This window comes from Geotrypetes seraphini, chromosome 2, assembly GCF_902459505.1.
Source record: "Geotrypetes seraphini chromosome 2, aGeoSer1.1, whole genome shotgun sequence".
Taxonomy (NCBI): domain Eukaryota; kingdom Metazoa; phylum Chordata; class Amphibia; order Gymnophiona; family Dermophiidae; genus Geotrypetes; species Geotrypetes seraphini.
The window spans coordinates 495,338,967-495,351,593 of record NC_047085.1 but is presented as its reverse complement, the minus strand read 5'-3'; the positions used below and the strand labels follow the sequence as shown (position 1 = coordinate 495,351,593).

General features: G+C 40.6%; 1 protein-coding gene across 12 annotated transcripts in view; it reads left to right on the top strand.

Annotated features, from left to right (window-relative positions):
* MAP4 (microtubule associated protein 4) overlaps positions 1-12,627 on the top strand; it is a 421,944-nt gene that overhangs the window by 314,919 nt on the left and 94,398 nt on the right. For all 12 annotated transcript variants that reach the window (XM_033931948.1, XM_033931947.1, XM_033931950.1 and 9 more), the window contains one exon: positions 7,831-7,931. In XM_033931948.1, coding sequence (XP_033787839.1) covers positions 7,831-7,931 — 101 coding nt within the window. The remainder of the gene's footprint in view (positions 1-7,830; positions 7,932-12,627) is intronic.

Below are 12,627 nucleotides of genomic sequence, written 5' to 3'. Positions count from 1 at the left end.
CAGTTTCACCCGGTAGTCTTTTCTGTACTCTTCTTCTTGGGTTTTTTAATATTTCAGGAACGCCAACTTTTTTGCCTTTATTTTCTCCGCCACTAGTTTAGAGAACCATGTCGGTTTCCTTTTTCTTTTGTTTTTATTTATTTTCTTCACATAAAGTTCCGTAGCCATTTTTATAGCTCCTTTCAGCTTAGACCCCGGTTTTTCCATTTCTCTTATGTTCTCCCATCCAAACAGCTCTTTCTTCAGGTACTCTCCCATTTTATTAAAGTCCATACTTTTGAAATCTAGGACTTTTAGTATCATGCGGCCGTCCTCCACTTTAGCTGTTATATCAAAGCAAACTGTTTGATGATCACTACTTCCTAGGTGAGCACCCATTCGTACATTAGACATCCTCTCTCCATTTGTGAGGACCAGATCCAATATAGCTTTTTCCCTCTTTAACTTTTCTAGATATTTTTGCCTGTCTACTTCTTTCTGCAATCTAGTAATTTATGAAGTCTTATTTCTTTTTCCTTATTTTTTCATTTGTGAGAACCAAAGCAACCATTCCTCTTACTTTTGCTTACTTTCCTTACAAAATGGTTTGTTGCCCTTTACAATAGTTCCTTTCAGTTTTATCTACTGTTTTTCTCCTACTTCCAGATGTTTCCATCCAGACGACAACTTTTCAATGAACCCTCTGGGCTATATTAACCATGTAGTTCTTCAAGCAGTCCTCATGACTTTTCCTGGGCATTTTATTCATTATTTTGTGTACATATCTTAATGAAGTGTGAATTTCTTGAAAGCATCTGAATGTAAATGCAGAGAATGATGTGCTGACTTACATCAGAAGCTCATTTTATGCATCACATAGTAAAGTGCAAAAAATTCAAAAGAAAAGCCTCAGACAAATGGAGAGGTGTACCCACACTCTTCCACCAAAGCATCGTAGGCAAAAAAACTTTCGCACAGGTTTAAAGTTAGCCAGGTGGGAGCAAAAAATAGCTGAGAATGATTAATGGTAAAAACCACTGAACACAAACAGGCCAGGCCGATGATCGTTTTGTGGCCAGTACCTACTGCTTCAGGGCCTTAGCACCAAATCCAGGCAGTAAGCAGATCCTAACTGCTGCTTTCAACCACATAGTAAAGTGTACATATGACAAATAGTTGAGTAGATTCAGAAAAAAAAACTAAAACAGCTTTTTCCAAAGGTGTAAATCAAAACATGTAATTAGCAAACCCTCAGGAAGAGAACCACAAATGCTGTTAAAAACCACAAACAAACCAACCTTGATCAGCAACTTATACCAATGTTTTAAATGGGCTGCTAGTGCTAACAGGAAAGGGGAGTATCCTTCATCTAAAGTGATTTTATTTTTGTCAAAACCCAGTTGAAACATTTATTGGTGGCAGGAGCAGTGCATGACAGCTTAATGCATTTCCTGATGCCATGGGGCTTACATTCTGCTTAAAATAGCAGTGGCTTTGTAGAAGAGTTGATTACTCTATAATCTGGTGTGATGGGGAGACAGACCTTAGCTGCCATCAGCTAAAGTTTTTCTTGCATTTTATGCATAAGTGTATGTATTAATGGATGGTTAAAATGTTTGTCTAATTCTGCTTGCTGAGTGGTAGTGATGCCTAGTGGTTAAGTGTGTTTGAAAAGAATGGAATTAGCAGTAAAACCTGACATGGTATCTGATGTGATATCCCTCTAGGCATTGATTTTCTCCATACTCACATAATCTCAATTAGGTCAATATAACCAGGCATTTTAAAGGATATAGGCCCATAACTTCAAAATGTTAATTGTGATGGGCATTCACCCATGGGGTTTTTGTTTTATGTATTTCTCTTGTTGGCCTTCTCTTTTATGCTGTTTCTGACTGTTGTCGATGGCTCTTTTTGGCTGTTTTGCCCGTGGATGTTTGTTCCTTCGCAATTGTTAATAAAGATATTGAAAAAAACAAAAAAAAAAAACTAGCCATTTGATCGCTGTCGGCAATTCTCTGGCTGATTTTCAAACAGTGATTGATTCACTATCAAGTTTGCAAATGATTTGCATGCAAACTCTCTGACTCAATCGCTCAGTGAGCGATTGAGTCGGTGCAGAGCCCTCTGTAGTGACAGGAGAAGCAGCCTCTTGTTATTGCTGTCAGGGTTTCTGCCTGTTTGTTTGGGGGGGGGGGGTCGGGTTTTTTTTTAATGGCACAGATATTTTGCATGTATTACACATGCAAAATATCTGGCCAAAAAAGAAAAAAAAAGTCTCCCCCTGGACAAAGCACTCCCTCCCTGAACTCCAAAAAATGGCAGGAGGGATGTCCACTCCCTCCTGCCATCGCCCCCCCCTGCTGAACACCCCCCCTGAACTTAGATATGGCAGGAGGGAGAAAGAGAGAGAGCGATGATAGTGGGAAAGAAACAAATGTTGGCTATGGCAGTGGAAGGGAAGATACAAAAATGGAAGATGGATAGTGAGCACGGAGAAAGAAGAAAATGTCAAATGGGCAGGAGACCCTGATGAACAAGTTAACAGAAGACAAACAGAAACCAGAGCCTGGGATCAACATGATTTGAATAATAAAATGACCAGACAATAAAAGGTAGAGAAAATTTTACTTTCTAATTTGTGATTACAATACGTTAGATTTGAAATGTATATCCTGCCAGACAGTGAGCATGAGCTAGGACCTAACGGAGGAAGTCTTTTTTGTTGTTGTTGTTGATGAAACCACAGCACCGGTGGGGTGAGTGAAGAGGCTACAAAATAAACCCACTTGGATGTTTGGGAACAAAAACCCACCTGATTGGTTGGGAAAAGTGAATTGAAAAAAATTCCAATAGGCCAAATCGAATCAAAGAATTTTTCCCTGAATGAGGCAGCGCTATCTTGAGCTATTTCTCGATATGTAGGGATGACAAGTTGATTTTGATTAGCCGATCTTAGGGTTCTAGATGGGGCATAAGGAATTAGTAAAAGTGTTAGATATATAGGTTCATTGGAGCTTAGTAGCTGAAAAACTAATAGTATCTTATATGAAATTTGGTATGCGTTCGGAAGCCAGTGTGAGCTCTTCAAAGTTCTTCAACTTTAGCAGCATAACAAATAGTAAAATTTATTTTGTTTATATTTTTTCAAGTAATGAGATAAGCTTGGAATGACAAATTGAAACCTGGTACTAGGACTAACATGGTATTGTATCAAAAATATTTACATTTTACAGTACTTATAGGACAATTTTCCAAAATACACAATGTTTTGTTACTGTTTTTTGGGTTCCTCTCCACAGTGTCCCTTTAATGAAGGTTTATTATTAGATATGTCCATCTTCTATATTAGTGATTGCAAATTTGGGATCTTCTCAGCCTTTTTTTTGCTCATCAGCTAGTGTTAGTGTTTGTGTGGCCTCAGAAAAAAATTTCTTCCAATGTGACCCAGGGAAGCCAAAAGGTTGGAGATACCTGTTCTAGTGTAAATTCAAACTGTCTGTGAGATACTTCTACCTCGGGTACATACACAATTGGAGCTGCAAGCACACAGTATGTGTGGTATAGCCTATTAAAATTTCCAGAACATCCCTAAGCTACTCATTCACTTACTGCCCTTCCTCGTTTTCCTTAAAGACAGCATTCTATGCTTCAAAGCTAACACTTTCTGAAGCTGATCTCTCATCAAGGAGTGTTTGGTCTCACAGCCACATGTTTTGGAGTGCATGCATGGTGGCACCCTTAAAGAAGATGAGGAAGAACAGAGGGGAGCATGAACCTTCCTAGCAGACTCTAGCCATGCTGCTGCCAGCTCCTCACTCTCCTCCCCCCACTGCCCAAAAAAAATCCTAGGCTGCCAGGATTTCCTAGCAGAAGGGCTAGTTCTGAGACAGTCATGTTCTATTGTGAATGATTTTGAAGCATAACCCTTCCCTTTGTCTTGAGTTTTTTTGTGTAAATGAAGTATCCCATCGCCTGACCCCTTAAGTAAGACATTAGCCATGTTGAGTTGGAGATTTTGACCCACAATAGCTAAGAGTTAAGAATTGAATTGCAGAAAAGTGCTGCAGATCAAAAGGGGGTAGCATGCATGAACTGAGTAAACTTCACAAGCTGCCTATATACAGTTTGCTAGAAACATGACAGCAGCTAAAGGCCAAATGGCCCATCCAGTCTGTTACCCGCAGAATCCACTATCTCCTCTTCTTCCTAAGAGTAACATAGTAAATGACGGAAGATAAAGACCCGAATGGTACATCCATTCTGCCCAACCATACACTCGCTATAAATTAATAATTTAATTTAAATTGTCCCTTTTTCTTAGATATTTCTGGGCCAGAAACCTAGAGCTCTTCCCAGTAGTGTACTTAGGTTCCATCTACTGGAGTCTGTCAAAGCTCACTCTAGCCCATCTAAACCACCCCAGCCGTCAAAGCCCTCCCAACCCCTCCTCAACTGAATGGCCATATATGGGACACAGACCGTGCAATTCTGCCCAATACTGTCCTTAGTTCTTCAATATTTACCATTATTTTATGATTAGAGATAATCTGTGTTCATCCCGTGCTTTTTTGAACTCTGTCACCGTTTTCCTCTCCATCACCTCCCTTGGGAGCACATTCCAGACATCAGCCACCCTCTCCGTAAAGAAGGACTTCCTAACATTACTCTTGAGTCTATCACCCCGCAACCTCAAATTATGCCCTCTGGTTTTACCATTTTCCTTTATCTGGAAAAGATTTTGTCGTATGTTAATACCTTTCAAATATTTGACTGTCTGAATCATATCTCCCCTGTCCCTCCTTTCCTCTAGGGTATACATATTCAGGGCTTCTCATCTCTCCTCATGTCTTTTGGCGCAAACCTCCTGCCATTTTTGTAGCCTTTTTATGGACCGTTTCAAATCGTCTTATGTCCATTGCCAGATACGGTCTCCAAAACTGAACACAGTACTCAAGTGAGGCCTCGCCAACGACCTGTACAGGAGCATCAACGCCTTTCTTCTACTAGTTACACCTCTCTCTTTACAGCCTAGGGTGACGGGATAATCGCGCACCAGACGCCAGCGTGCCGACAATTCGGCGCAAGACAGAAGCGCTCGGGGGAAAAAATAATTTTTAAAGAGCTCCGACTGGGGGTTTGGGATGGCAACCCCTCCACTTTATTGATTAGTGTTCACGCTGCCGTTGCGGTGGGGTGTGGGGGTGAAACCCCCCACATTATAGGGAAAACGGAACTTTTCCCGAAAAAAATCAGAAAAAGTTCTGTTTTCGCTATAATGGAGGTTTCCAACCCCCCGAATCCCCCTCCAACAACAGCGCAAACACTAACCAATAAAGTGGGGGGGTTGCCACCCCAAACCCCCTGTTGGAGCTCTTTAAAAATTACTTTTTCCCCTGCGTGCTTCTGTCTTGCGCCGAATTGTCGGCGCTGGATTGTCAGCGTGCTGATGTCTTGTGCGCCACTGACTATGAACCCAGCCTAGCATCCTTCTGGCAACAGTCATCGCCCTTTCACACTGTTTCTTTGCCTTTAGAGCTTCAGACACTATCACCCCGAGGTCCCTCTTCCCATCCGTACATATCAGCCTTTCACCTCCCAGCACATGGTGGCACCCATGTGCCTGCCCATGCTGTGTGGGTGATGTCACACTCCACCCCCCCTCAAAAAAGTGTATATTTTGACACTTTCGTGGTATTCCTATTTCAATTTGCTGTGTGAGTTTACCTCATTTGCTGTATTTATAACTGGTCATATTAGAATTGTTATGCTGTTAACAAAATTCCAAGTTTTATGTTAAGATGTACCTGCTATACACCGCCTTGGGTGAATCTCTTCATAAAGGCTATCAATAAATCCCAATAAATGAGGGCTGGATCCTGATAAGTCTACCTATAACATGTTTGCCCTAAATGTTGCGTCCAAATGGCAGATGAAATTCAATGTGGACAAATGCAAAGTCATGCACATTGGGAAGAATAACTCAAATCATAGTCACCAGATGCTAGGGTCCATCTTGGGGGCAGGTGCCCAAGGAAAAGATCTGGGTGTCATTGTAGACAGTACGCTGAAACCTTCCACTCAATGTATGGTGGCGGCCAAAAAAGCAGATGATAAGCATGACTAAGAATGTTATGCCTCTGTATCACGACATGGTGCAATCTCACCTTGAGTATTACATTTAATTTTGGTTGTCTTATCTCAAAAAAAAGTATAGTGGAACCTGAAAAGATTCAAAGAGCAACCAAGGTGATAAAGGGGATGGAACTCCTCTCGTATGAGGAAAGACTAAAGAGGTTAGGGCTATTCAACTTGCAAAAGAGATGGTCTAGAACAGAGTACAAGTGTATCGATTTTTTACTCAGACAAAAATTACAAAGACTTGGAGAAAACCAATGAAGTTAAAGGGAGATACTTTTAAAACTAATAGGAGAAAATATTTTTTCACTCAGAGAATAGTTAAGATCTGGAACGCATTGCCAAAGGATGTGATAAGAGCAAATAAAGTAGATTGTTTTAAGAAAGGTTTGTACAAGTTCCTAGAGAAAAAAGTCCATAGTCTGCTATTAAGATAGACATGGGAGAAGCCACTGCTTGCCCTGAATTGGTGGTATGCAATGTTTTTAATATTTGGGTTTTTGCCAGGTGGTTGTGACCTAGCTTGGCCACCATGAAGATGGGATACTGGGCTAGATGGTCTGATTATGTACTGTATGTTCTTATCATTATCAAAAAAATGGAACAATAGTCTCTGGATGTCACAGGAACCATTAAACAATGAAATGTTTGTTTGAATCTATTGTCAAAATCATAAACTCTAAATGTATCTAAAGTACAAGCAACATACTGTATATCATAAAAGTAGAAACATATATCGAACCCAACACAGTCCGTGTTTCGGTTATCTTCAGGGGTCCTCAAATGAAAACTGAAACAGAATGAAAAAATATAAAATGTTTAATATTGAGAGTGAACAGATGAATGATGTGCATTGATGTGACCAAGAGTCCATGGTGAGCCAACATGACCGTGTTGGATCTGATACGTTTCTACTTTTATGATATATGTTGCTTGTACTTCAGATACATTTAGAGTTTGATTTTGATAATTGATTCAAACCATTCATTTTTAACAATTTCTGTGACATCCAGAAACTATTGTTTCAATTTTTTGTTTTGGATTTACCAGTGTTTTTGGAACATAGGTCCTTTCTTTCTTGTTTTTGTTGTTCTTACCATAGAAACTTGGTGGCAAATAATGACCAAATGGCCCATCCACAGCATCCTCCATCTCCTCCTCTCCCCAAGAGATCCCACTTGCCTGTCTTATCCTTTCTTGAATTCAGTCTGCCTCTACCGGGGGACTATTACATGCATCTACCACCCTTTCTATTAAAAAAAGTATTTCCTTAGATTAGTTACTCCTGAACATAGTCAAGGTTGCTTGCTTTCCTTTGCCGATCTGGATAGGGATAATCCTTTGAAGTAACTTAATCTTGAGCTAATGGAGTCCCTGTATTCCCTGTATCAGGGTATTACTCAAAAAGAAATAAGACATCAAATTATTCAAAACACAGTTGTAAAATTAATATATAATGCAAAAAAATTCAATCATCATGAAATTGTATTCAGTTTTAGAATTTTAAAGTAACCTTAGTTTGGGAAGCATCTACTTCACTTTGTAGAAGTACATTTTTAGAGAGGATTTTGTCTGCTGCAGGGACTTAAACATAAGGTATCAATTTTTGTATAGTAAATCTAAAATGGGGTGCTTAGTTTAGTTTATCACCATTCCTTTAAGGTAGGTTGTCCTAGAACTGATTAAAGCAGTAGTGTTTTCTATCTCTGTTAGGGAAAACAGAAGCATCGCAAGCACATGATGGTACCGCTGGAGTAGACATCACAGCACCTCCCAACAAAGAGCTTCCACCAAGCCCAGAGAAGAAAACTAAGGTTTGTGGCTGTGATAGTGTCTTGAAACTTTCTACCCCTGCTTCAAGAGTGAGAGAATTCTGTTTTCTGAGATGGTTAATTAGGAGCCAAGTCTAGAGTACCAAAAGCCATATGTAAGCTAGTATCTATAGACTGCTTTACTGTTCAGGTTTTTTTTAAAGATTGTTTTGATTACACTGTAAAATATCTTCTCTAGTACTGCCTCAGCCACTTACTTTCCAGTGAAAGCCGAGTTCTTACATTCATTCACAGAACATCTTCAAGCCAAGTATAACGGAATGCAGTTGATGACAACATGTCCATGGCTGGGATGTTTAATGGACCGTAGTGCTTTTGTGCCCCTCATCCACACTTTCACATTTGGGATTGTGTACCCCAAGTGCTGTTGGACATTTACTCTGCAGGCTATTAGAGTGCTTTTTTGCCTTACAGTCTTTGTGTGTATGCAGGAGTGTTTTGTAGAAGTGGAGTTTTTTGCCAAATGAAGCAGAACTGAGGCTTTTTCTCCACTTCATTTTTTCTGTTTTGGTCTGTGTTCTCCTGCTGGTTTAACACCTGTGCTGTATGAGTGCGTGTGAAAGGCCTTCTAACGTTGTAGAGGTTGTACCTTTTTTCCATATGGGTTTTTGTATGAATGGCATAGTGATGTTTAATGGATCCCAGGTGTCCTCAAGTCCAAGAAGCCAATCTGTAGCTGCTATACTTATATTGTCATTTCGTTCACCTTTCTACTGTGCTCATCCCCCTAAGCATGTATTCAGTCCTACACGTAGTACATAGGAATTATCCTTGTCGTTCATCCTTTCAATCGGTTGTGCTTTATATCTGCTATGTGTGGTTTGTAACTGTGTTATCCTTCAACTATGTACGTAAAATTGTAACCCATTTTGAGCTCTTCTGGGAGGACAGGCTAGAAAATCAACTAAATTAAATAAATAAATAAATAAATTTAGTCTCCATTAATTTAAATGGATAACCATAGATCATTTTGTAGTTTTAAATTAAGATTCATAGCTCTTTGTCCATGTAATCCTACTCGGGCATCCCAAAGAAAGCTGAGTTGCACAGCAATTGGCTTTGCAGTGCAATATAAGACTACAGAGAGTATGTTTTAATAGTAAAAGGGAAAAGAGACCCTCACAAGGGTTCCCTTACCGGCATTTACTATTCCCAAGACTCTTAACCTTGCTCAAAAGCGGTCCATATTCCACGAGGGATCGTTTTCAAATGTTCTCTGTATGGTTTAACACAAATCCTGTATGTACTAAATTTAACAAAAAAAAATTCCTTAGGGGATAGTTTTTCATACCTGCGCATGGTATTTTGTTGCTGTTCTTGGGCAATGTTTTCCAATGATATAAGCAACAACCAGATGTACTGCATGTGACAAAGGCCCCTTTCTACAAAGACAGCTGAAAAAACTAAGAATGATCAGATCAATCACGAGTCTTCTCTCAATATCTTACTATATTCTTTGGTAGTATCTCAAATTGACTACTGTTATTCCCTGTATCAGGGTATAACTCAAAAAGAAATAAGACTTCAAATTATTCAAAACACAGCTGTAAAATTAATATATAATGCAAAAAAAATTGATCATATTACCCCCTGCTTATAAAATCACATTGGCTCCTGGTCAATCATCGAATTACACAGTGGCGTACCGAGGGGGGGGGAGGGGCGGTCCATCCCGGGTGCACACTTCAAGGGGGTGCACAGCCGGCCGGGTCCAGAAGCTCCCGCGCTGCTGAAAATGGCACCTCAGTGCGGCTGCCGACTCTGCTCTGAAATATGTACGGCAGCCGCACTGAAGTGCAGCAAGGTCCTGCGATGACTACTTCTGCTGTCTCTGCTCCGGAAGAGGTAAGTGACGTCGGGGAGGGGGGAGGGGTGGACGGCAGCCGCAGTCATCGTGGAACCTTGCCGCAAATCCCTGCTTCTGGCGGCCCAGCCCCCCTCCGACGTCACTTACCTCTTCCGGAGCAGAGGCAGCAGAAATAGTCATCGCGGGACCTTGCTGATTTGGATGGAAAGGAGCATAGCAGGGTGGTGGAAGGAGAAAAAGGGGGTCAGGGTGGTATGGAAGGGTGTGGAGGGTGAGAAAGGGGGTCAGGGTGGTAAAGAATAGTGTGGAAGGTGAGAAAGGGGGTCAGGGTGGTATGCAATGTGGTGAAGGGTGAGAAATGGGGTCAGGGTGGTAAAGAGCAGTGTGGAGGGTGAGAAAGTGGGTCAGGGTGGTATGCAGCGTGGTGAAGGGTGAGAAATGGGGTCAGGGTGGTATAGAAGCGTGGTGAAGGGTAAGAAAGGGGGTCAGGGTGGTATGGAAGCATGGTAGAGGGAGAGAAAGGGGCAGATACTGATGGAATTGCAGGGAAAGGGGAAAGAGACATAAGGGGGGAGGATACTGGATGGAATTGGGTTGGAGGGAAAGAAAGGGGGCTGATGCTGATGGAAGTGGGGGGAAGGGAGAAGAGAGAGTGAAATGCCAGACCATGGGGGTGTGGGAGAGGGAAGGAGAGGAGAGAGATGCCAGACTATTGGAGGAGGGAAGGGAAGAAGATGGATGCCAGACCAATGGGGATGAAGGGAGAGATGGAAGGGGGAGGCATAAAGTTTCTGGAAGGGGAATAGAAGGAGAAAAGATGCCATATAGAAGGGGCAGAAAGAGGGTAGACAGTGGATGAAAGGAAGAGAGTGACAAGAAGATGAGGAAAGCAGAAACCAGAGAAGGCAAGGTAGAAAAAAAATTCTATTTATTTATTTATTTTTGCTTTAAGGGAGATGCATCGCTATTTCTGTGGTGTTGCATTATATGCAGAGTCCAGCTTCTTGGTGCTTCAGTTTAACCTTTGTCTACGTATTTTTATTCTATCTCCCCATTTACAAAACTGTAGAGCATTTTTTTGCATTGGCATCTGAGCTGTTACCACCGGCTAAAAACCACACTACAGTTTTGTAAAAGGGGGAGGGGTTAGTTTGTGATTATATACTAGGGAAGGTGTTTTTCTGTGTTCTGTGTGTTCGAAAAGACATGGTTTTCTGTTAGGATTGACGGTGTAGGATTGATCTGTACTAGTCTGGCTTGATTGGGTATACTAGATTGTACTAGTCTGGCATCAGTGGGTGTATTGATGTTGTACTGCTCACTGCAGTATGTAAGATGCTGCCATTTCTTAGGTACACTCTTGTGTGACGTGTGGATTGTTATTAAAAATCAAGTTTTTTCATACAGATGGGGGGTCCAAAAATGATGGGCCCCGTTGTCACATATGCTAGGTACACCACTGGAATTACATATAAAATTTCACTACTTATCTTCAAAATAAAGTTAACACATACTCCAGAATTCATAGATAGACTTCTTATCCCACACTGCCCAACCAGAACACTAAGATCCAGGAACTAGAACCTTCTGGTGGTCCCATCCCTGTGGCACTTATTCTATGACACCACAAGGAAAAATTTTTTTGCAGTTACTGCACCAACAATATGGAATTCCCTTCCTTCTCACCTTCGAGAAGAGACCTCATTAGACAAATTCAAGAATAACTTAGACCTTACTTTTTAAAGATGCATATGACAAGTAGACGCTAGATCGCATATAGAAGGAAGAGCATATCCCCTTCCTAGTGTGTTGACCTTTTACGTTCCTTCTTTCCTATTATATATTGTACGCCTCCCCCCTCCATCCAATTTGTATCTTGTAAGTCAGTAAAGTCTCGTCGTTTGATGTCTTCCCCAGGATTTTAATGGTTTTAACATTGTACACCACTTTGACAATTTATTTAAAGCGGTATATCAAATTTTAAATAAAATATGTGATAGGGTTTGGTTTGTATAAAATGTTCTTTTAGGAACACTGCTTATACGGCTGAGTTTTGGTATTTGTTTTCTTGTCTGTTTTTACCATAAAACATAAGTACTCTTAATAGTTTTGTAAACTGTTTTGAATGATTTTCCAGGAAAGCGATATTTTATAAAATTAGCTAGTTTATACAGGGTCAGCGTTACTTGGCTGTGTGTACTTTGGACATTTTGCACAATGTAAATGAGCCCTTTTTTCCCCTCTAAAGTTTACAAAGAAACTTAGTCCACCTAAGATAATCCATCTTTCTTTACTGTTCAAGGCTGTCCATTATTTATTTATTTATTTATTTTTTTTAAAGTATGCAAGACTGAAAATCTGTTCCAAGCCCTTTTTAACATGACTTTAAATCTTTTGACAACCTAGTCTCATGAATTCAAATTCAATTTAGTAGGTTCAGAAAACTACCCGATTCTGACTAGATTTTCTCAGACTCTTGCTATCAAGCAGGAGGCTGAAAGTCTGAGGTACAGTGATGGTCTTTTTTTAACAGACCTCCTTATGCCATGCTACATGGACTTGGTGAATGCTATTAGTTTCATGCTCATGAAAACCAAGGCTTTTCTTAAATGTTTTGCATTAAGGGCCAGATCTTTGGAAGGGGTTTTTTTCCCTTTTTTTTTTTGGAGAGGGAAATTAGTTAGTGTATGCTAGTTTTGTTTTGGTTTTCCTATGGTACAGAGGCCTGTAGCTGTATTGGTCCTGGGTTAGACTAGATTCTGGCAGGCTGTGGCTTCTCACTGAAGCAGGATAAAAATGTATCCAGAGATGTTGAAGACCAAGTGGGTCTGGGAACCTGAACACAAGGCCAATGCCATTTGAAAGGCTCCT